Raw genomic sequence first — 25,541 nt, forward strand, 5'->3', positions numbered from 1 at the left:
CTTTTGAAATCAAGAATACTAGTGGACAAGGAGTTAATAATGTAGATGACAGTAAGGATGACTTCGCCCTAATATTGTTCTAGGACATTGTTTAGCACATGAAAGCTCTTATGGTGGCTAAAACATAACTACTCGTACATTCTGCTACTCTGTTTTGTTGTGGATTGTGGATCCGTAATGATTTATGAATTCATTTCTGATGGAAGAATAATGTGAGTTGGTCTCCAGATATTATTGTTGATTAATGAAAATGAAGCTAAACTTCTTTTATTAGTAATGAAAAATATTACATGCTTATGTTCTGCAAGCTTACAGATTCGCAGTGTAAATTTCATATTATGAATTTTTAAACAATAAGGAAAACATGACCTTCAAGGTGGAAAATGATGGGTGCCAAGTCTTTTATGATGAAGATAAATCTTATATATGAATCGATGATAATAATAGAGAAGACTCTCCTAGGTGCATCCAAGAAGTAAAATTATTGTTTCAGCACGTCTAATCATCTTCCTTGTATCCTAGTCTTGAAAGTTACAGTGAGAAGAGTTAAATATTACTTTTCAGTTCAAGCCTTATGATTACTTATTAATTGACACATGATTAGTACACAATTTGGGAATTTGTAACACAATTTTTAGGATAACGTTAGGACTATCTTGATTTTTCCTTTGCAATAGTATTTAAGGAACCATCTGTATTGACGATCTTCTTATTGTTTGGATAAGAAATATATGTATGAAAATATTTAAAAATATTGATTATATGAGTTGTGATTCGTGAATCTATAATTAAAAAATTCTCAAATGGTTTATTTGTGACAACAAACCGTGTGAAAATGAAAGCATATTTTAGTATTTTGTTACGTTTATACCTGTGGGCTTTCCAAGGTGTGCTACAAATGACTTCACAGTTGTTCGATCTCAACCTTGAAAGCAGTGAGATTGACAAGTGTTTCTTTTTCTCGTTGTTTGGCTATATAAATATGTTTGGGAATATTTGTTCATGGAAGTAGTAACTGAGAATTGTATTTCCATTAGAACCATTTTTAACCAAACTCCCTCACATATTCCATGAGCAAGTGATCGAAATTCAGCTTTTGTACTATTTCGTGACACAACAGATTGTTTCTTGCTCCACTAAGTGATTAAGTTTCCCCAAACATAAGTACAGTACCCAGATATAGATCTTCTGTCAGTTACAGAACCCACTCAATCTGCATCTTTGTAGATTTCAATATTCCTGTTTATTGTTTTCTGAAAAAATAGTTCTTGTCCTGGAGTCTTCCTAAGGTATCTTAGGATCCGATATACTATATTCATATGATCATCAGTAGGTTGGTTCATGAATTGACTTGCAGTATTTACAGCAAAATTGATGTCTGGTCTAGTATGAGCGAGATAAATGAGTTTGCCCACAAGTTTCTGATATCTTTCTTTATCAACTGGTTTGCCATCGGTTTTAAATCCAATTTTTGTAGTCGTTTTCATGGGTGTTTCTACTAGTTTACACCCAAGCATCCCTGTTTCTTTCAGTAGGTCAAAAACATATTTCCGTTGTGACACAGATATTCTCTTTTTAGAATGAGCAAATTCCATTCTCAGAAAATACCTGAGTGCTCCAAGATCTTTTATCTCAAACCCCGTGACAAGAAAAGTTTTAAATTTCTGAATTTTCTCTATGTTATCACCTGTTAAAATAATATCATCAATATAAACAATTAGGATAGTTTTTTTACCAAATGCACTATTCTTTACAAACAAAGTATGATCAGACTGACATTGCTCATAGTCTATATGTTTAACTGCTTTGGTGAATATGTCAAACTAAGCTCTCGGAGATTGTTTTAGACCATAGAGTGCCTTTTTGAGTTTTCATACCTTGTGAGATTCATGTGGTCTCAAGGCCCAGAAGAACTTCCATATATACCTCTTCTTCTAAATCTCCATTGAGAAATGCATTCTTTACATCAAGTTGACAGAGAGACCAATCAAGATTAGAAGCAAGAGAGAGTAATACCCGGATAATCTTGTGCTTAGTCACTGGGCGAATGTCTCCTGATGGTTTATCCTGTAGGACTGAGTGAAGTCTTTAGCCATTAGACGAGTTTTGTACCGATTCACACTTCCATCAGGATTGTGTTTTGTAGTAAATACTCATTTGCACCGCACTTTATGTTTTCCAGGTGGAAATTCTGTCAGTTCCCAAGTCTTGTTCTTTTCTAGGGTCTTGATCTCTTCTTGAATAACACCTTTCCACTCTGGTAGTGCAAAGGCTTCATGAATTGTTTTTAGGTTCAGTGGAGCTGCTATCAAGCTTACTTACATATGCATGATACTTTGAAGACAAGTTGCTGAATGAAACATAATTTTGTATAGGGTGTCTAGTACAAGATCGAATTCTTTTCTGCAAAGCAATAGGTAACTCAGTATCATGGTCAGTAATAGTAACAGTATCAGAAATTGTGCATGAAAACTCATTACCTGATGTGTCCTTACTGCTTGGAATTGAAATAGACTCATGGCAATGTATAGTTGGTTTAGAATCTTTATCAATTGGAGCTTTGTTTCTCCTAGTATAGACATGTAACTCTTTATTAATAACAGTAGGTACAGGTTCAAGTTCAGGTTCAGGTTCAGGTTTAGGTTCAGACTCTTTGTTACTAGTTTCATGAAAATTTGATGAGGACTCGGGAATAGTGAGGGGAAGAGAGGTGAGAGGTAAGAGGTGGTGTACTTATATCCCATATTTGATATTCGTGATTAATACTCTCCCCCTGAATATCAATAGTGGGATAGAATGACTGGTTTTCAAAGAAAGTAACATCCATAGTGTTGTAGAAATGACGGGTCCCGAGACAAAAATATTTGTATCCTTTTTGACTTGGTGAATATCCAACAAAAACACATTTAATGACCATTGGGTCAAGTTTACCCCTGAGGTGAGTATGAATATGGAATAGGCTGAACAACCGAAAATTTTGTAGGAAAGGGTATTAAGGATATGAGATTGTGAAAAGGTCTTTAAGAGTGTATCATAGGGTGTTCGAAATGTGAGAGTTTGGGAGGACATGCGGTTTATCAAGTATGCAGCGGTGAGAACAGTCTCTCCCCAAAGAAATTTTGGAATGTGGGTAGTGAACATGATTAATCGGGCTACTTCAAGAATGTGTTTATTTTTTCGTTCGACTATGTCATTTTGTTGTGGGGTATTAACACATGAACTTTGATGAATAATACTGTGGTCAGAAAAGTATTGGCTTAAAGTGGTTTCAAAGTATTCACACCCATTGTCTGATCTCAATACTTGAATTTTAGTGTAAAATTGATTTTGAATCAGTGTGAAATTTTTGAAAAATTTGGCCAAGTTCAGATTTTTCTTTCATGAGAAAGATCCAAGTAATTTTAATGTGGTCATCAATAAAAAATACAAATCATTTTATCTCGGTGATATTAGTAATCCGAGAGAGACCCCATACATCACTATGGATTAATGAAAAAAGTTTTGTGGATTTATAAACTGAATTGGGAAATGAATTTTGAATATGTTTGGACAGTTAACATACTTTGCATTGACATGAAATTGGACTTTTATTTCGAAACAAAGTAGGAAATAGCTTTTTCAAGTACAAGAAATTAGGATGTCCTAAACGGTAATGCCATAACATGATGGGGCATTCCCTATTTAAATTGTTTACAAATTCAGAATTAATACATACTGTATAATGAGTTTGTCCACTAAGAGAAGAGTTGGCAGCTTGCAGTAGATAAAAACCTGAATCCATACTAGCACTGCCAATCGTCTTCCCTGAGTTCAAGTACTGAAATTCACACAAATTAAAGTTAAATGTAGCTATGCAATTCAAATCCTGTGATAGTTTGCTTATTGACAGGAGATTGCAATCCAAATTTGGAACGTATAGCACAGAGTACAAAATTAACTTGGGTGACAGTGCAATTATTCTTGTTCCTTCGATTTGGGAACTAGAGCAATCAGCAATTTTAATTGAGAATTTACCTCTTCACTTACTGTATTCCTTAAATAGTGAGATATCCCTGTTCATATGATCGAAAGCACCTGAGTCAATAATCCACATTCTCTTTTTTGAGGAATAAGTTGAGAGACAAAAAAAATTACCTTTGTGAGCTATGGAAGCATTACTGAGAACTATATTGGGAGAAAACATTTTTTGGAGGAGGCTGATCTGTTCAGGACTAAATAGAGGGCTTTCGGTAGGAACGGCTGAAGCTGATTCCTCCTCAGTTGAGACAAAATTGCCCCGATGAGTCTCCTGCTTTGGTGTCTTCTTTTCAGTTGGCTTCCCGTGAAGCTTCCAGCATCTTCCACGAACTTGCCCAGGCTTTTTACAGTATTCGCACCATGGCCATCCCTTCCGCTTAGTCACCCGACTTGTGAGAGCTACACCATTCTCGGGTGAGAGAGAATTGCTTTCAGCAAGGCTAGGGCTGAGTTGCGATTCACCCATCATCACCTTTTTCCTGCTTTCTTCGCGTCGAACCTCAGAGAACACTTCTCTGATATTCGGGAGAGATTTGGTTCCAAGGATGCGTCCTCTTAACTCATCGAGGTATTTGTTCAGTCCGAAGAGGAATTTGAATATTCGTTTATGTTCCATGATGCTTTGGAATCTCTTGGCATCCTCGGGACAGCTCCAAGCATGTTCCTCAAAAGCGTCAAGCTGCTACTATTTTCGGGTAAGAAAATTGTAATATTGAGTTACCGTCTTTTCTCCTTAGCAGAGGTTGTGAATACTTGCTTCGACTTCGAAGATGGCGGAAGTATTGTCACGAGTGGAGTAGAACTCACGGGTTGCGACCCAGATATCGTGTGTAGTCTCATAAGGAGAAAATTTTCTCCAATCTCGGTGGTCATTGAGTTCACCAGCCAAGACATAATAAGATTGTTCTCTACTTTCCATGTCCGAGCATTTGGATCATTCGCAGGAGGTAGTGAAAGCTCTCCAGTGAGGTATTTGTCCCGGCCTTTCCCTCGGATGAACATTAACATCGAGGATGACCATTGAAGATAGTTATTGCTATTTAGTTGATGGTCAGTAACAAAAGGAGCCTGATCAGCAAGAGCATGGCTGTCAGGCTCCGGAAGATAGGAGCCCGAAAGGACTTCGGGCGGTGAAGAAGTCTGTTCATCAATTGCTTATTGAATGCAAAAGGGATGCTGAAGAATTTGGATCAGGTAAGCTCTGATACTATGAAGATTTTGAGAGTAGGAAAAACTCCTTTTTTCATCTTATTACATCAATGATTAGTGCTTCATTTTCTAGGCAAAATAAAGGGGGGAAAAAAATTAACAACTTTTTCTAGTGGAATGAATAATCAGCAAATGACAGTTAGCATTCTGTTACGGTTCCTGATTCAACAATAAGTTATCTAACAAATAATGAAAACAGAAAGCAGTAACAGTAATTGTAAATACAACTTATTCCTAATATTTCTACGGGTACATCGAAAATTGTCTCTGCTATCTATTCCCGATGTTGAGTTATCAAAGTACTCATTTCCTTTGTCTATTGACGAGGTTTAGAACCTCGTGAGATCAAGGTAAACATCAGTGGGATGAGGTTCTACCATAGCCCATCTTCTACTCTCTTCCGCTATTACAATGTTAATGAACTTTTTGAGTGATGACATTTTTTATTTTTCCAAAATTGGACTAATATATGAACATATTTAGGATTTTGTCATGTCAGAAATTAAGAATAAACTTCTTGAGATGGGCTGTTGTTACAGTTAATGTTAATATTGTGATACTGATCCAATTCTTGCCACTAACTTTTTGAGAAGTTAGAATATTTATTTATTGACATGTTCCTTTGCTTAGTGGACCATGTCTTGACCATCATGTCATAAATTTGTGCAGCATCCTTAACTTTTACTCACCGATTGCGTTCCACACTACTTTCGTTGTGGGCAGGAACATCACCGTCTTTCTTATTTCTAGAGCCTTGAAGTTTTATAGTCATGCCATAATCATATAGTCTTTTTCGTCTCAAGTATCAAATATGGGTTCTCTGGTGTCAGGACTCGGGTACATGGTTCTGATTTAAGACAATATGTATTCGGATTTGAAAGAAAGAAAGGGAGAGTGATAGAAAAATAGAAGGATTTGAGAAAGATAGAATACGAATATCAAAAGGAAGAGATAGAAAATCAAAGAGGAAAGATAGATGTTGAGACATGATAGAAATCTGAGGGAGATAGTGATAATGTATTCAAAATATTTCATTCATTGATTCCTTATATATATGAAGATTGATGATTTATATAGAAAGAAAATATACATAATCAAGTAAATAGATAGTTCATCTTCCACGGAAGCCCAAAGGGTTGTAGAGAAAATCCCCAAATTCATTGAATGAAGATGGAAGAGGACATGGCTAATTAAGTGAGAGCTTGAAACCTCTCGAGTTTAGATTTCCAGCAAACATTTCTATAGTTCTCTTCGTGCATCCCTGCAGATCTTGTATTTTCTAGTCTATTCTTCTCTATTTGTACTCAGATCCTTACATCTTGGTTTAATCTGGTACCCAGAAAATGGTAGAGCTTGCCATTATCTTTGAGGGTGGTCTGAATTAATTGGGACTAACTCAAATAATTTTTACTTATGAAATAATAAGTCACCTAGATTAGATGAAATTCACTTATCGGATTTCCCATGTAGGAGTGTGTTCCAATATTTTGAGATGTTACCTCCGATATCCTTCATGAGTTATATAATAATTAAGGTTGAAGGAAAAAATTTACAGGAACACAAGAGGCTGCACGATGAGGGAAACTGCAACTTGCAGTTGATCTGCTTCTGCATGGCTGATCCGGCAGGATGGAGCTAGACATAGGCTGTGCATAAATGAGTGCAGAATAGGGCAGCAGCTGGAGCAGGCCAACGGAAATAGAGGTAGCTGACATGGGGGCAAGGCACGCACAAAACAAAGCATACCAAAACAAAACGGTTTAGGGTTTTTGCAGTTTGTCTGGATTGTGCACAGATATCCGATGTGTGGACCAGTGTTTGCACGGCTAACCAAGTCGGCAACGGTAAGGGCTACACATGTAGATGAGTAAAGGACTGTGCACAGAGGATTCGTCAGGACAAAGGTGTGGCAAGGACAGAAGTATTGCTGGGGCTGTGTAACAGCAAGAAGCGGCGATTGAAAGTGACTTGATTGCTGGAGCAGAGGGTGATGCATAGGAAGAGCGCATTTTGACACCACATCTCATGCCTTATTTTTGGTGTGGTCATGCTAGGATAGTGACCGCATCTGTGCAAGATGAACAGAGCAAATGGGACAGAGCAAGGTTGGGGCACCAAGATGAATTGTTCTGGATTTACGACTAAAGGGTTCTGGGTGCCGGCGATGAAGGTCAGTTTGGCTATTACTAGTGGCCGGGTTCAGTGATTGGCGGCTGATCTATAATGGTCGTGTATGAAGGCTAACTTAAGCCTGTTAGGATTTTTTTTATTTTATTTTGGCAATGAAAGTTGAATAGAATTTATAACTGAGGTTACGATTTCTTTAACATAGGATTCTAATACTATATTAAGAATGTTTAGATGTGTATTTTGTTAAATATTACAACCTTATATATACAGGTTTTTTAGGATGGAAAATAAAATATACAATTAATTAGATAGGGTGTAATACTCTTTAATTTAATTCACCATTTCTCTAACAGAGAGGAAAAGAAAGAATAAACTGGAATGCTCACAATCCTTTCACTTGCTTGGAAAACATAAACATCAGCAAAAAAGTGAAGGAAAATCTATTTATTTTCAGCCTCTAAATTGGGCTAAATTGAAGGAAGATGAAATAAAATTTTAATCTAAAGGTAAATTTTTATTTTATGTTTAACTTTCTAACTTATTATCTTATTAAGAAACCGTATCATTCACAATTTTCTTATAATTAAACACTTCCCTTTATAAACCTAAACTAACGTTAACAATCCTTTTTGTCCTCAAGTTTTAGTTATCCAAACAAGGCACCTTTTTTATCTTTCCTTTAAAATCCAGTCTATTTCTTTTTTTCTTTTTCTCTTTATTCCTTCACTAATTTTTTTAACATAATTTTCATCTTCCAAGTAGATGCATTGTATATTGTGGGAACCTGTTCAGTTACTATGTTTCTGCTTCTTGCTTTTTGACATCTCTGTTTTGGTGCAAGAATTACATCAAGTACAAACTTCATCTCAATTCAACTCTTCGTTGTTCCTGGATTGGTACTGTTTTAATCTTATCATATGGTTTGTCTTAGGTACCTCTTGCCATTATTGTTTCAGTACGACTCAACTGCAGAGGAATCTGATACTTTGGAGTCACATGGTGTTGGTGCTGTTGTTCAAATTGCCAAGAATATGCATGCTGTGCAAGCATCACAAGCCTTGTCTAGGCTTACTGGCTTGTGTACTGATGAGAGTTCAACTCCTTTCAACGCACCTGCTGTCAATTCCCTCAAGGCCTTGTTAACTCCAAAACTTGCCAGTATGTTGAAAGATCAAGCTCCCAAAGACCTATTATCTAAATTAAATGCAAATTTGGAGTCTCCCGAGGTAAATGTTCTGTTTTCTGTTGTTTTTTAAAGCTATTTGCTATGACATGGACACAACTGTTGGATATTCGCATAGAAATGTCATCTAATTGTATGAATTCGCACTCACAGGGGTTAGTCTTGTTAGTAAGTGAGGTGTGCTCCTTATCTTTGACAATTTGGATTCAATTCTTGTTGATAACATCCAATAATAAAATCCTAAATGTACTATGCTACTCTTTGGTTACTCTTATTCACCTAAGGAATTTACTATCAAGCAAATATCGGAGATAGCCTTGCTGTCCAATAAAAAACAATATACATGTGCACATATAACAATTTTTGTCTGTCAAATAGGTTATGTTTCTTATCTGCTCTCTTCTTTGCAGTTATTTGAACTTTGTCCCTGCACTTCTCTTCTCACCGATGCAGTAATTCTATTTGCTGTGATAATTATACTATATAGTGTGGTGATTTTGAGCAGTTGAAGGTTAAGAAATGAGACAGATTCTTATATCTGTCTACCTTGAAACTGAACTTGAAGGGACTCGCTTGTTCTTTCTGGACTTTTTCTGAAAAATGCTACTTCATTTTCTAACTTTTACAAGTTTAATTTACGAACAAGGCTCAATAAAATTTTTGTTGTCTTATGCCCTAGCTTTTGACCTTGTACCAAGTACCTTGTGAGGGATGTTTAAAAGTTTAAACCAATTTTTACTAAACAGCTTCCATCAAATTAAAAAAAATTTGAACACGAAAGAGAATGGTTCTACTTTGAGATTGACTTATCAGTTTTCTTCACTGAAGCTGTGTCCCCAGATCATAGCTTCAAGTGGAATAGAAAAGATTAGAGATCAAAATGCCTGACATTTTGTGTTCTGCTCGGTAGCTCTCTGTATTAAGTTTGTTGTTTGGAGTTTCACTTATTTGCCTTCCATTTGCTATGTTGGGAAATTTAATTTTGACCTAATGATCAGGAACATCCTAGGACTCTGTTTAATTCATGGTATCAGTATTCTCCTAGTTTTTTTCTGTGTTTGTTGTTTTTTGTTGTACAAACCCTGCTGAGAAACGACATTATGGTGCTACCTAAATTCCTATTGCTGTTCTTTTTTCTCCTTTTTCTGTATTCTGTATCGGTTGAAAATGTTGATATATTTACAAGCTAAAATCAGTAAACAAGGGACTAAACCAGGAGAGGCAGATCATGTTGCGGTGAAAAGGCTGTACTGCGGGTCCCACAAGAGGGGGAAGAAAACAATTTTTCTTCTTAAATGTAAAGTGTTTTGGTTTAGGTTTCTAATTTAATCTTAATTAGGAAAAAGATGTTAATTATTTTAGGAGTTATTTATGAATAAAACCAAATGCAAAAGTTGAATATATAGGAGTACAATAACATAGGAAGTTGAGTTACGTAGAAGTAGAGTAAGTAGGAAATCTGGATGTAGTACAAATTTTGTTAACTAGGTATCATATGATCAGTTAAAGATCCGAAACCAGTGGTATAGTTTCTCTATATAAACGTAAGCTAATTCATCAAAATCAACCAAGAATTTATCAATAGAAAATGGTTTTGAGGGTAACCTAACTCTAGGAGTTCAAAGGATTCTCTTCATTGAGCCCTGGTCATAGGCCACAGAGGTAAAAAGCAAACAAGCAAGCTTTCAAGGTTACTACAGGATTTTACAGTGAATAGACCTGTGACTAGATCCCAAAACCAGGACAGTAACACATACATGAGGTATATGATTCTAGGTAGTCCTTTAATGAGATTATCCTGCAAAAGATAGTAATTTCATGTTTTTGAAGTAGTGGACTTTAAAAGTGATCAATTTCTCAATTTACGTAATTCTAGTTATATGAATAATAGATCTAAAAGTGACGATCCCCACTATGATCCTTACATGTACAATACTAAATATAGTTGGACTAATCACATTAATAGTTGCATTGACTCTTATCTTCGTTCTCAAATCTGTATTGATAGTTCTATTTTAAGTGGTAGTGACAATTACAATGACAGTTACATTTATAATTACATTTGTAGTGAAAGTGGAAAGAGTAGTGAAAGCGAAAATTCCAATATAAGAACTAACACGAATCGTAGTGATTTAACTATAAAAGAAAGTTCTAATGATCTCGATATAACTCAAAAATACAGGCATTTGTGGGTTCAATGCGAAAATTGTAATTTCATGTTTTTGAAGTAGTGGACTTTAAAAGTGATCAATTTCTCAATTTACGAGTATAACTATTTTCATAGAGTGAGTACTTCATCAATGATATTCATAGGAACTTTGATGCATTTGATTTGCTTATGATATTTAATATATCAACTAGGAGTTCAAAGGATTCTCTTTATTGAGCCCTAGTCATAGGCCACAAAGGCAAAAAGCAAAAAAGCAAGCTTCAAGGTTGCTACAGGATTGCTACGTAGAATCATATACCTCATGTATGTGTTACTGACTTGGTTTTGGGATCTAGTCACAGGTCTATTCACTGTAAAATCCTGTAGCAACCTTGAAGCTTGCTTGTTTGCTTTTTGCCTCTGTGGCCTATGACTAGAGCTCAATGAAGAGAATTCTTTGAACTCCTAGTTGATATATTAAATATCATAAGCAAATCAAATGCATCAAAGTTCCCGTGAATATCATTGATGAAGTACTCACTCTATGAAAATAGTTATACACGTAAATTGAGAAATTGATCACTTTTGAAGCCAACTACTTCAAAAACATGAAATTACTGTCTTTTACAGGATAATCTCATTAAAAGACTACCTACAATCATATACCTCATGTATGTGGTACTGCCCTGGTTTTGGAATCTAGTCACAGGTCTATTCATTGTAAAATCCTGTAGCAACCTTGAAGCTTGCTTGTTTACTTTTTGCCTCTGTGGCCTATGACTAGCGCTCAATGAAGAGAATCCTTTGAACTCCTAGTTGATATATTAAATATCATAAGCAAATCAAATGCATCAAAGTTCCCGTAAATATCATTGATGAAGTACTCACTCTATGAAAATATTTATACACGTAAATTGAGAAATTGATCACTTTTGAAGCCAACTACTTCAAAAACATGAAATTACTGTCTTTTGCAGGATAATCTCATTAAAAGACTACCTAGAATCATATACTTCATGTATGTGTTACTGCCTTGGTTTTGCGATCTAGTCACAGGTCTATTATCCTGCAAAAAACAGTAATTTCATGTTTTGAAGTAGTTGGCTTCAAAAGTGATCAATTTCTCAATTTACGTGTATAACTATTTTCATAGATTGAGTATTTCATCAATAATATTCACGGGAACTTTGATGCATTTGATTTGCTTATGATATTTAATATATCAACTAGGAGTTCAAAGAATTTTCTTCATTGAGCCCTAGTCATAGGCCACAGAGGTAAAAAGCAAACAAGTAAGCTTCAAGGTTGCTACAGGATTTTACAGTGAATAGACCTGTGACTAGATCCCAAAACCAGGGCAGTAACACATACATGAGGTATATGATTCTAGGTAGTCTTTTAATGAGATTATCCTGCAAAAAACAGTAATTTCATATTTTGAAGTAGTTGGCTTCAAAAGTGATCAATTTCTCAATTTACGTGTATAACTATTTTCATAAAGTGAGTACTTCATCAATGATATTCGCAGGAACTTTGATACATTTGATTTGCTTATGATATTTAATATATCAACTAGAAGTTCAAAGGATTCTCTTCATTGAGCCCTAGTCATAGGCCACAAAAACAAAAAGCAAACAAGCAAACTTCAAGGTTGTTGCAGGATTTTACAGTGAATAGACCTGTGACTAGATCCCAAAACCAGGGCAGTAACACATACATGAGGTATATCATTCTAGGTAGTCTTTTAATGAGATTATCCTGCAAAAGACAGTAATGTCATGTTTTTGAAGTAATTGGCTTCAAAAGTAATCAATTTCTCAATTTACGTGTATAACTATTTTCATAAAGTGAGTACTTCATCAATAATATTCACAAGAACTTTGATGCATTTGATTTGCTTATGATATTTAATATATCAACTAGGAGTTCAAAGGATTCTCTTCATTGCGCCCTAGTCATAGGCTACAGAGGCAAAAAGCAAACAAGCAAACTTCAAGGTTGCTACAGGATTTTACAGTGAATAGACCTGTGACTAGATCCCAAAACCAGGGCAGTAACACATACATGAAGTATATGATTCTAGGTAGTCTTTTAATGAGATTATCCTGCAAAAGATAGTAATTTCATGTTTTTGAAGTAGTTGGCTTCAAAAGTGATCAATTTCTCAATTTACGTGTATAAATATTTTCATAGAGTGAGTACTTCATCAATGATATTCACGGGAACTTTGATGTATTTGATTTCCTTATGATATGTAATATATCAACTATTTCTGGTTTTAGATCATTTGGAACTCTTCCACTCGGGCAGAGCTTTTGAAATTTGTGGATCAGCAACGTGCTAGCCAGGGTCCTGACGGTTCATATGACTTAACAGAGTCACATACTTTTGTGTATGAGGCATTGTCAAAGGAACTTTACATTGGGAATGTTTACTTGAGGGTCTATAATGACCAACCTGACTCAGAGATCAGTGAGCCAGAAGCTTTCTGTGTTGCTTTAGTTCATTTTATTTCATCTCTAGTCCATGGTGAATTTGCTGCACCATCTGGTGTTCAGAATAAACGTGATGTGAGTAGCTCATCACCTGAGACTTATGAGCTTCACAGCAATATAGCTGATGTATCGGCAGATGAACAGCATGTTCCTGATGAGGTGGCATTATCTGATGGAAGAGTAACAGACAAGGAAGGATATATCCTGATTAAGAACCTTCAATCTGGATTAACCTCACTTAAGGTACCTTCTTTTTTTCCCCCCTTTTTTGGCTTGTGAAGTTGTGATAACTTATTGTACCTGACATTTTTTCCTTCATTTGTAGAACTTACTGACAAACAATCCTAATCTGGCATCCATATTTTCTACCAAAGAAAAATTATTACCTCTTTTTGAATGCTTTTCGGTGCCTGCTGCATCAGAGAGCAATATTCCACAACTTTGCTTGGGTGTTCTGTCTCTCCTGACTACATATGCTCCTTGCTTGGAGGCTATGGTTGCTGATGGCTCTAGTCTTCTCCTTCTGTTACAAATGCTTCACTGTTCCCCATCTTGTCGTGAAGGGGCTCTTCATGTTCTATATGCTTTGGCAAGCACACCGGAACTTGCTTGGGCAGCTGCCAAGCATGGTGGAGTAGTGTACATTCTTGAACTTCTATTACCTCTCCAACGTAATGATTCTTCTTTGCTTGTTCCTTTTTCTTCCCTCTGTGAATGTTAATAGCTCTAACAATAGAAATGGTGATGTGCAGAAGAAGTTCCCTTGCAGCAAAGAGCTGCGTCAGCCTCTTTATTGGGGAGACTTATTGGGCAGCCAATGCATGGGCCTAGAGTTGCGATAACACTTGCAAGGTTTCTTCCAGATGGCATGGTTTCTATCATTCGTGATGGACCTGGCGAGTCTGTTGTATCTGCTCTTGAACAGACAACGGAAACTCCAGAACTTGTATGGACACCAGCCATGGCAGCTTCTTTATCAGCACAAATTTCAACCATGGCATCAGACCTTTACCATGAACAAATGAAAGGTCGTGTTGTTGATTGGGATGTACCTGAGCAGGCATCTGGGCAACAAGAAATGAGGGATGAACCACAGGTGTCACCTGATATTTGTATCTTTTGTTTCTATATCTAAATATTAATGAAGCTGATATCTGGTTTCATTTTTGGGTCACTAACTACATTCTTAAAATTTATAGTTCAATTTTATCTCAAAAAAAAAAAAACATTATCTTTCTTCTAGAGTACTCAAAGGTTATGGTGTTGCAGGTTGGTGGAATCTATGTCAGGCTGTTCCTAAAGGACCCTAAATTTCCTCTCAGAAATCCAAAGAGATTCTTAGAGGGACTATTGGATCAGTACTTGTCATCTATCGCTGCCACACATTATGAAACACATGCTGTTGACCCTGAACTTCCTTTGCTACTCTCTGCTGCTTTAGTATCACTTCTACGTGTGCACCCTGCACTTGCAGATCATGTTGGTTATCTTGGATATGTGCCAAAACTTGTGGCTGCTGTGGCTTATGAGGGAAGACGGGAAACAATGTCATCAGGGGAACTGAAAAGTGGGGGCCATGCAATGGAGAAAACATATGAACCTGATGATGGAACGACACAACCTGCACAAACTCCACAAGAACGGGTTCGCCTTAGTTGTTTGCGCGTTTTACATCAACTTGCTGCTAGTACTATATGTGCTGAAGCTATGGCAGCAACTAGCGTGGGAACACCTCAGGTATGTGATATATTTGTTAAACATATTACAAGTTATGCAAAGAAGTGAAGGAAAAATAGTGAAGTAAAAAAGTGATGAGTAGCTGAAGATTTGAATTATAAATGAGTTCTTAATATTATCATTATCGTAAGGTAATCGATTGGTCATGTTAAGACACTAAAAGAGGTTCTCTTATCTAGACACCAGATAGATTCTTAAATTGGAAATAGTTTCTTCATTCTCAAATCGTTCTTAAAATTTCAAGAAACTCAAAATTATTCTCAAAGATCAACTATATAATAGTATTGGCTTTTGGGTAGTTGCTTTTTCACCTTTATCCAAGTGAAAACATATATGTCACTGTTATTTGTGCTTTATGCTCTGCATTCATGATTTATTTGTCTTTATTTTCTAAAAGAAAATTATTATCTTCATATTGATCACTGATTCTGTTGGCGAACATCTTCAGGTTGTTCCACTTCTAATGAAAGCCATAGGATGGCAGGGTGGAAGCATTCTAGCCCTCGAGACACTAAAACGGGTGGTGGTTGCTGGCAATCGAGCTAGAGATGCACTTGTCGCACAAGGACTTAAGTGAGTACTTTTCTTGGCTAGATAGCCTAGATTCAGTAGTCAACCCATAGAAAGATGAATACCTGAATTTTTTGCTTTGTTCATATATTGTATGTTCTATTTACATCGTGTATTCTTGTAGAATTACTAAATAAAGCTTATGTCTGTTTAGATTCGTTTCTTATTTTATAGTAGCCGAATAAGTAGGATCCATATTTGGTTATGGGATCCACAAAATAAGGGTAGATTTTTTTCTTTCCTAGGATTCCCAGAGTATGATGATTCTTTCCTATTTTTTTGCTGACAGTTCGTGTGACCCTCTCCTATAGGTATGTAGTTATGGTGAATGAAGAAGGTAAGAAAAAAAAGTTATCAAACATGGTATTATAGCCACCTCTGAACCACTTCCAATAAAACCATATCAAATGACTAAATACAGGATCACAAGTGAGCACACCGCAACAGCCAAAGTCACATCCCATCTGAGAATTTTCCAGTAGGGACTAATGGAGGAATAGACAACCCCGACAGTGTCCATCACTGGCACATACTAAATGGCCAAATTATCTTTCATTATCCCAATCGGTGATGATGTTTGTATATAGAAAGGGGAGGGATGTTTATCTCACTGGAGTTGCAGTTCCACCATCAAAAGAAATCCAGAATAGTGGACTTAGAAAGCTGAGAACAACATGGTCATATCCTGGCTTTTCAACTCAATGAAAAACGAGATTGGGGAGGATTTCTTTCTGTTTGGATCAGTAAAGGAGGTATGGGATGCAACAAGAGAGACTTACTCCAAAGTAGACAACTTGTCTGATTTATTTGCTGTGAAGAGCATACTTCATGATTTGCAACCAAGGGACCTCAGTGTAACCCAATACTTCAATATATTGACCCAAAATTTGCCACAACTCGACATGTTTGAAGAGCATCAATGAAATTGCCTTGAAGATGGCTTAAAGTACAAATGAATTGTTGAGAAGAAACGTTTATACAAGTTCTTGCTTAGACTCAACAAATAACTTAATGATGTGCGGGGAAGAATCCTGGGTTCAAAACCCATACCTCATATCCGCAAAGCTTTCTTTGAAGTGCACATGGTGGAAAGCCGAAAGAAAGTGATGCTCGGAACCCCTAATTCATCGCAAATCACTGGAAGCTCTGTCCGTGCTACTCTAAATAATCGGAAACTCTAGGGAGAGACGAAGTAAAAGAAAGGGTGACCTTGGTGTAACCATTGTCGAAAACTAGGGCACACAAAGGACATTTGCTGGAAACTTCATGGGAAGCCAGCATATCAGAAACAGCCCCAGGACCTGACAGAACTGAGGGAGATTCACCACCTCAACTAGAACACTATTTAGTAAGCAGCATATGGAGTTTTTGCAGAAGCTGATCAACCTCCACCAAATAAATAGCCCCCTAATTGGTATTGTCTTAGTGGCTCATGCAGGTAATTCTATAACTACTATAACTATCAGCCAAAAATTAAACAATACTTTAGATTCTGGAGCTTCAGACCACATGACTTGTGATTTTCGAGTCTCCGAACTTATAACTCTTGCCACAATAATATTTATCCTCAAGAGTAACTGTATCCAAGAACAGTTTTCCAATTTTACATCTTATACTAAGGATGAAAGTGCAATTATTTTGTGGTACTATAAACTAGGGCGTCCTAACTTCAGTTATCTACAAGGGCTTGTTCCCTCATTATTCATCAATAAAGATTTTAAGAATTTTCAGTGTGAAATTATCAATTTGCTAAGCATACTCATAATCCTATCAGGTTCAAGCTTATGAAGAATCAAGCCCATTTTTAATTATTCATAATGATGTATGGGGTCTATTAAGGGTAAAAAATATTACATGAGCTTGATGGTCTATTATGTTTATAGATGATCACATTAGAATCACATGGGTATACCTTATGAGGATAAATCTAAAGTTGGGGAGATATTCCAAAAATTCAACGCAACTCTCTAAACCCAATTCTATATAGACATTCAGATACTTAGAAAAAATAATGTCATGGAATACTTTAAACATATTCTTGGAAGATGTCTACAAAACCAACGCATTATAGACCAAAGTTCATGCATTGCTACATCCCAACAAAATGAAGTTGCAGAAAGAAAGAATCGTTACATCCAAAGGTTGCCGGGTCACTCACATTCTCAACTCATGTTTTAAACTATTTCCAAGAGTAAAGTCATACTCTACCTTATCAACAAAATATCTTTTCAAGTACTAAATTTCATAGCACCTAGCTAAATCGTAATATTTGTACAACAATGTGATCAAAAACTCACACAATTTCAATTAGCATCAAAAACTTAATGTTAATATAAACCCTCCCTACTTAATCCATAATTAACCTATGATTGAAAATAAGGTAATAAGGATAAATGAATTTATTAAAACGTTATAAGAAAAACATTGATAAGTTAAAATCAATTCAGAAAAGAGATTGATGAAAATGCCACAAGTTATCTTAATAAGTAAATACCAATTTCCCTCTTAACAAGAAGGTTGAAGAAACCTCACTAGTTGACAAGTTAAAAACTTTGTATTTTATTGACTTCAATCTTGAATAAATACAACTGTGAATTGATGGTGTATTTATAGTATGGATCATGTGAATAATAAGGAAAAACAATTTTCTAAATTAATAATAAAATTACATAGGAAAATAAATATAAAATAGAATAGGAAATTTGCAACAATTAAGATAATTGCTTTTTAAAATATGATAGATATGATCTCCCTTTTCAAATAGAGAATATCTTAATTAATTATGGAAATGATTCAGGGAGGAATTAAGGAAGATTATGATAGGTTTGGAAAAAGATTAATTTCCCCTATAATCCTCCCAAAATTCATGAGATTCAATCTCCCTTTAAGGCATAGGATTTGTTTTCTTCTTTCTCTTGATTTCTTATGCGGTTTAGGAAGGAAATCCCCCCCCTGGTTGATTTCTCGAATGTGAAGAAATTATTTTCCCTTTCTTTGCTCACATCACTAAAAGTCGGTAAAATGCATCTTTATTGGATACGTCTAAAACCAGAAGGTTACCACTATTATTCCCCAAGCAACAAAGGTTCTATATCTCAATGGATGTGCCATTCTTCAAACAGGAGCTATTTTACCCCAAACCTGGCATTTAGGAGGAGGAAGAGCAACAAAAATCCCAGATTTGGGACTAATAGGGGTGAACAACCAACTGTGAGATCAAACAGGTGAAAACAACCAAGGTATGGAATCATAACCTACCTCCCAACACATTGCAAGACCTTGTCCTTGAACTCATAACCTACCCATGAGGATTGCTAAAAACTTTTGACCCCATGGCTGGCAAGAATAGGGTTTTATTGTGTCTTCAAGGAATAAGAAAGAGAATATAGAGCGACATTCATTACTTGAGCAAAGCCAAGAGTCCAATCCGAATGAGAGTTCTCATACTCAATCGGATAACATATTTGGGGATACTTTGAGTGAATCCATGATTATATAGAGCGACATTCATAACCTACCCGTGAGGATTGCTAAAAACTTTTGACCCCATGGCTGACAAGAATGGGGGTTTATTGTGTCTTCAAGGAAGAAGAAAGAGAATATCGAGCGACATTCATAACTTGAGCAAAGCCAAGAGTCCAATCCAAATGAGAGTTCTCATACTCAATCAGGTAACATATTCGGGGATACTTTGAGTGAATCCATGATTATATAGAGCGCATTCATAACCTGAGCAAAGCCAAGAGTCCAATCCGAATGAGAGTTCTCATACTCAATCGGGTAACATATTCGAGGATACTATGAGTGAATTCAGATTGATAATCGTCCAATTGCCGTAAGGAGAGGTAAAGTCATGCACAAATCATCCGTTATACAATTTTCTCTCATATAAAGAGTTGTCACCTCAATTTAAGGCATTTGTCACAAATTCAGATAACACTCAAATCCCCAAGTTAATTCAGAAAGCTATGAGTGTTCCAGATTGGAGGACAGTAGTGTTAAAGGGGAGGAAGGCAATAAAGAAAAATAGCACTTGGGAACTTACAGAACTATCTAAAAGAAAACAAACTGTGGGATGCAAGTGGATCTTCAATGTGAAATGCAAAGCTAATGGAAGTACTCAGAGATTTAAAGCTCGGTTAATTGCTATGATATTAACACAAGCTTATGGTATTGACTACCAGGAACCGGTTGCCCTAGTAGCCAAGTTGAATACAGTCTGTCTTGTTATCCTTGGTAGCTAACCTTGATTGGCTTCTTGCATTTTTTAATAGGAAACTTACAGGAGAAATGTACATGGATTTTCCTCGGGCTTTGAAATGCAAACAAATAGAAATGATATATATAAATTGAGAAAAATTTTCTATGGATAAAAGCAGTCTCCGAGAATTTGGTTTGATAAATTTGACAAAACTGTAATGAAGCATGGGAACACAGTCTTAAACTAATCAAATAATATTTGTAAACCACTCCTAGGATAGGAAATTAGCAATACCGATAGTATATGGATGATGTAATCTTAATGGGAATGATGAATTTGCACGTAAGAAGCTCAAAAGTATCCTGATCGAGGAATTCGAGACCAAAGATCTGGAAAGCTTAAATACTTCTTTGGGGTGAAAGTGGCCCTGTCAAGGAAAAGGGGTACAGTATCTCAAAAAAAAAATAGTCATGAGCCTGCTTAAGGAGACAGGAATGCTTGGTTACAAACAAGCAGAGACTCCTATAGCACCAAAAATCAAATTTGGAGCACAAGGAGAAAGCCATCCAATACATAAGGGACAAATATCAAGACCAGTTAGAAAATTGATCTATCTCCCACATGCAAGACCTGATATAGGATTTCTAGTGAGTGTAATGAGTTAGTTCATTAATAACCCATTGAGGAACATTTAGGGTCTGTTAATAGAATCCTAAGATACCTAAAGATGACCCCTGATAAGGGATTATACTTCTTCAAGAACTCTAGGAGAGACGTGGGAGTATTTGCCGATGCTGAGTAGGCAGGATCAGTCATTGATAACAGATTAACATCCGGGTATTATATGTATACACGTGATAATTTGGTAACATGGGAAAGTAAGAAGCAACCTGTGGTATCTAGAAGTAGTCCAGAAGCAGAGTTCAGGATTATGGTTCTAGGAATCTGTGAAGGAATTTGGCTTGATTGTGTCCTAAAAGAATTAGGAATTGAAAACTCCACTCCAATAAAAAATGTTTCGTGACAACCTCTAAGCAATAAGTATTGCTAAGAACTCAGTTCATCATGCTCATATAAAATATGTTGAGATAGATAAACATTTTATAAAGGAGAAAATAGAAGAGATCATTCATGTGGGTACCCATTCTTACAAGCCAACGGACGGCTACACCCCTACCAAATATTTACTGAGAAAGAACTTTGAAGATCTAAGTTCCAAGTTAGGCATGATTAACTTATATATTTCTAACTTGAGGGAGAGTGTAGAATTACTAAATAAAGTTTTTGTCTAGTTTAGATTTGTTTCCTATTTTGTAATGGCCAAATAAGAAGGATCTAGATTTGATTCTGGGATCCCACAAAATAAGGGTAGATTTCTTTCTTTCCTAGGATTCTTAAAATAAGATGGTTCTTTTCTATTTTCTGGTGAATGAAGAAGATAAGAAAAGAATTATCAAACAACAAACCCTTCAGCTACTGAATAGAAGTGTTTTCTGGATATATTTTTTGGCTATCCCGTTAACAATTTTGATAATGCTAAAATTTCTCTGAAGTTATGCTCTATTGTTGTAAAAGTTATATTTGGCAATAAAACACACAAGTTTCTCTCTTTTTGGAGAATGCGGTGATGGAGTGTTGTTGGATTCAGTTGGCTAAATTAGAGGCGTCTGTATGATGCCAGAAGTAGTTCTTTTGGGAATATATGAAAGCAAATACTTTGACATCTCTTGAGTCATGCTTAATTCTGTGGACTTATACTTAGTTTTGTTTTTTCATTAATTTTATTACCCCTGAAGAAAATTTTGGCTGTTGGATTTACACTAAATGGTGCATTCTGATATTTGAATACATCCTATTACACAGGGTCGGTCTTGCTGAAGTACTTCTCGGCCTTCTTGATTGGAGAGCCGGAGGAAGGAATGGACTTTGCTCTCAGATGAAGTGGAATGAATCTGAAGCATCTATTGGAAGGGTGCTCGCAATTGAGGTTAGACTATTACATCAATGGTGGTGCTTGAGTTTTCTGCTTGCGTAGTTGAATTTGTTAATAAAGCTCTTAATAATCCTAATAAAAATCTCAAGTATAGTATGTATTTGTGGATCATTCCAGCATTTATCCTCTTTTTCTTAATGTTAATTGGAGTTCCATTTTCTGAGCCATGTGAGCCATTTGAGTTTCTAACTTCAGTCATTTGAATTTTTTGATTCAGGTTTTGCATGCATTCGCAACGGAAGGTGCTCATTGTCTTAAAGTGCGTGAAATATTAAATGCCTCATATGTAAGTCCTTACTCCTCTTTTCTTCCAAGTAATTTGTGTTCTCAGGTTCAGATTTCAGTCAGTCCGTCCTGTGTCTTTTGTAATTGATGGACATGAACAAAAAAATCTTCATTATTGTTTTTTATGGTACTTAACCACTATTACGACTTTGCAATCTATTGATGGCATGTTTTAGTTCATTATTATCGTTCTATTTTTCTTTTGGACTTTCTAGCATGGGAATCAAAGTAGATGTGTTAGTCCTTTAAAAAAATTAAAAACAAAAAAGACAGATGCAATTGGGTGTTTCTATTATTGCTCCCGCCAAAAAATTTACTTCTTAGGCAATCCTAATTTTGATCTGTTTGGTGTATATTCGTTACTCAATTTCAGGTTTGGAGTGCTTACAAAGACCAGAAACACGATCTCTTCCTTCCTTCAAATGCCCAATCTGCTGCTGCTGGAGTTGCGGGTCTAATTGAGAACTCAGCTAGGCTTACTTATGCCCTTACTGCACCACCACAGATGTCTCAGGCGCGAGCACCTGCTTCATCGGGATCTGAAACCAATGGGAACCCGGATAGTATTTCATAGTATGAAGTGTGAAAGACAACATTTGGCGGCCATAAGCATAGTTACAGGAACTGTTATACATCACTTATCTGTATAGCTCACTGTACAGTTTGAATATTTTTTCCTCTTTTTCTCCTTGTCTGTCTCGTTCATGGTATAGACAATCAAGGTGGTGATTGCGATTTTCTGGGGAGATAAGTTAAAGAAGCAAGAAAATTTGTTATATTTTTTTTAATGTAAAAAAGAAACTCCAAGTAAATTTGTAAATGAGCTGGTTTTCTGCCCAAATTGCTACATAAATTGGCAAGGTTGATCGTGTGAGTCCTTCGTAAGCTGGTTGTCAATCGTGATTTGGTTTCTGAATTGGTTATTCTTTTCCTTGGACTAGCATAACAAAATTCTTAGCTCCCTTCTTCTCCGCTTGTTCTTTTCTTTGTGGATGGAAATAAAATAAAAGGCTGATTTAGACGTATGAATAATTCCATTGAATTTCTTTTCCTCTTGGACTGGTTCTAATTGTAGAACGTCAGTTGATTTGGGCAACTTCAGTTGCAATTTTCTCAGGCGCGTATTGTTCCTGTCCTGGTTCATGTTAGCAAATTGTGAATATCTTGACTACATAAATTTTTTTTTTTTAATAAATACATTTTATTTTCTAAAATAGATAAGTGGGTGAATAAATAAATGACAGGAGAATGTGAGGAATATGTGTTTATTCTGGTTTTTGTTTTAACTTTAAAAAATTGTAGGCCCTATTTTGAAAGTTCATTGGAAAATCAGATATACTTTTAATTAAAATAATTTTACCCTTAATACATTTTTTAGTCTTTCACGGTTAAATTACACAAATTTTTAAATAAAAATTTTACAGACAAAATTCATTTCTTCTAAACACACTTGTATAAATCTAATAACTGACTGTTAACAGTGTATTAGAATTGTCAATTACTACTGAAGAAAACAAAACCATGAGAAGACAAAAGGAAGTTGCCAACATGCTCATATCTAATACTAGTTCTTGTTTGGGTGGGTGGGTTTCTTCTCTTCTTTTTACCCAAAAACTATGATCTTATTTAAAAAAAAAAAAAAAACTTTTGATGAGAGTAAAGTTAAGAAAATATAAACAGATGTTCTGAATATATAACTTTGTATTATTAAAAGGTAAATAATAATGTTATGAGTATATTATTAATTAATTTTTGTTTACCATAAATTATTGAGGTACTTTTTATTTCAAAAATTAAATAATGATAATTTGAAACTAATTCAAAATAAATAGTGTTATTAAATTGAAATAAATTATTAGAATTATTGAATAATTTTAAAAATATTTAATGTCATGAAAATAATTTTAATTTTTTAATATTTTAACCAAAATTTCATGAATATAATAATAAATATTAAGACTAAATTTTACCAAATACAATACTTTTTTATTTATTTATTTATTATTATTATTATTATACTTTTTTGACAATCGATAGTAAAATCCTAATAATCTCAGTATGCTTCGTCACTAAAGTAGAACCTCATGTAACTTGATATTTCCCCGAGCCTACCTTTTCACCTTGGCTTGAAATTATATGAAATAAGACAGCATTGGAACTTGCAAGCTTCAATAAATTGAATTGAATTGGCTTCCCTTGGAATTTGTAATACCATTTCTCAAGGCATTTACCCTTTTCGTTTCTCCATTTATTTTTCCTTCAATTGTTTCCTTCTTATATCCGAAAATGTTACATTTAACATGAAGTGAGTTGGTAAGGTCATAATTGAAACACCCAAGTCTATATATACCCATGCCATGCAGACCCAAAAACAAAAACAGTAATAATAATAATAATAATAATAATAGTTTGGTGGACTGCCCAGAACCTCATCTCACAGCATCAAAGTTCTAAATTAAAAGGCATGGGGAAGACGATGAGAAGCAAAAAGGTGGTGGTGGTGGTGGGAGTGGTTTTAATGGTGGTGGGCTGGTTTGCGGCGTCTACAATGGCGAACATAGCGGATGACGAGAAGGATTGTGCGGATCAGCTGACAAATCTTGCTTCTTGTATTCCGTTTGTGAGCGGAACGGCGAAGAAGCCGACGGCGGAGTGCTGCCAAGACACTCAGAAAGTGAAGGCGAGCAAACCAAAATGCTTGTGTGTATTGATCAAGGAGAGCACCGACCCTTCTTTAGGGTTACCTGTCAATACAACTCTTGCCCTTCAAATGCCTTCCACTTGCAATATTGATGCCAAAGTTTCTGATTGCCCAAGTAATTTATTTTATTAATATTCTCTTTCATCGACATACAATATATATATATATATATATTTAATTAATCTTATTATAAAAATTGGGTTTTATTTGATATTTTGGGACAAAAAATATTCTGTTATTATAAAAAATTATAAATTAATTAGTGGATGTTTTGTGTTATAGGTATATTGAATCTCCCAGCAGATTCACCAGATGCAAGTATCTTCAAAGAAGCTGGTGGAGCTTCACCAACAACAAATTCTTCTTCTTCTTCTTCGTCAACACATTCTCCTTCTTCTTCGTCAACAGATTCTCCTTCTTCTTCTTCAACAGATTCTCCTTCTTCTTCTTCTTCATCTGAATCAAACTCAAAACCCACAACCAGCAACGGCGAAAAACTGAAGCTGAATATAAACGTTGCGACTTTCTTCTGGGTCATAACGGCGGCTTCACTCCCATCTTTTCTCATGAATGTAAATTAAGAATTAATCCAGTACTCTCTCTCTCTCTCTCTCTTCTCTTAATAAAACATAATTAATAAGTACTGGTGTGGTTCTATCAAATGTATCTACTTTCTCTTTCTCTTCTCTTCTCTGGGTCCATTAATAAATCAAGAAATTTACCAGGTACATATATATATATATGTATATTGTAACGGTCCCGAAAATTTGAAATAAAATATGTGTATTAAAAATGTTAAATGCGGAAGCGAAATAAAATTTTTGATTAAACATCCCTTACATTAAAACAAAAAACGTACTCAAAGTATAAA

General features: G+C 35.5%; 2 protein-coding genes across 5 annotated transcripts in view; both read left to right on the plus strand.

The window, feature by feature from the left end:
* The window catches only part of GRV2 (DNAJ heat shock N-terminal domain-containing protein), a 44,910-nt gene extending 22,056 nt beyond the window's left edge, over positions 1-22,854 (plus strand). For all 4 annotated transcript variants that reach the window (XM_088207209.1, XM_088207210.1, XM_088207211.1 and 1 more), the window contains 9 exons: positions 8,288-8,582; positions 12,971-13,426; positions 13,509-13,854; positions 13,936-14,279; positions 14,453-14,920; positions 15,369-15,493; positions 21,555-21,678; positions 21,902-21,970; positions 22,343-22,854. In XM_088207209.1, the coding sequence (XP_088063335.1) occupies positions 8,288-8,582; positions 12,971-13,426; positions 13,509-13,854; positions 13,936-14,279; positions 14,453-14,920; positions 15,369-15,493; positions 21,555-21,678; positions 21,902-21,970; positions 22,343-22,543 (2,428 nt within the window). In that variant the 3' untranslated portion in view covers positions 22,544-22,854. The remainder of the gene's footprint in view (positions 1-8,287; positions 8,583-12,970; positions 13,427-13,508; positions 13,855-13,935; positions 14,280-14,452; positions 14,921-15,368; positions 15,494-21,554; positions 21,679-21,901; positions 21,971-22,342) is intronic.
* Positions 22,855-24,294: 1,440 nt separating this feature from the next.
* Positions 24,295-25,332, plus strand: LOC110818548 (non-specific lipid transfer protein GPI-anchored 13-like). The gene is made up of 2 exons (XM_022047454.2): positions 24,295-24,785; positions 24,953-25,332. Exons 1-2 carry the CDS (start codon positions 24,434-24,436, stop codon positions 25,249-25,251), a joined length of 651 nt encoding a protein of 216 aa, XP_021903146.1. The 5' UTR covers positions 24,295-24,433; the 3' UTR covers positions 25,252-25,332.
* Positions 25,333-25,541: the final 209 nt, after the last annotated feature.

The sequence above is a fragment of the Carica papaya genome, chromosome 7 (genome assembly GCF_054855325.1).
Source record: "Carica papaya isolate Zhongbai chromosome 7, ASM5485532v1, whole genome shotgun sequence".
Taxonomy (NCBI): Eukaryota; Viridiplantae; Streptophyta; class Magnoliopsida; order Brassicales; family Caricaceae; genus Carica; species Carica papaya.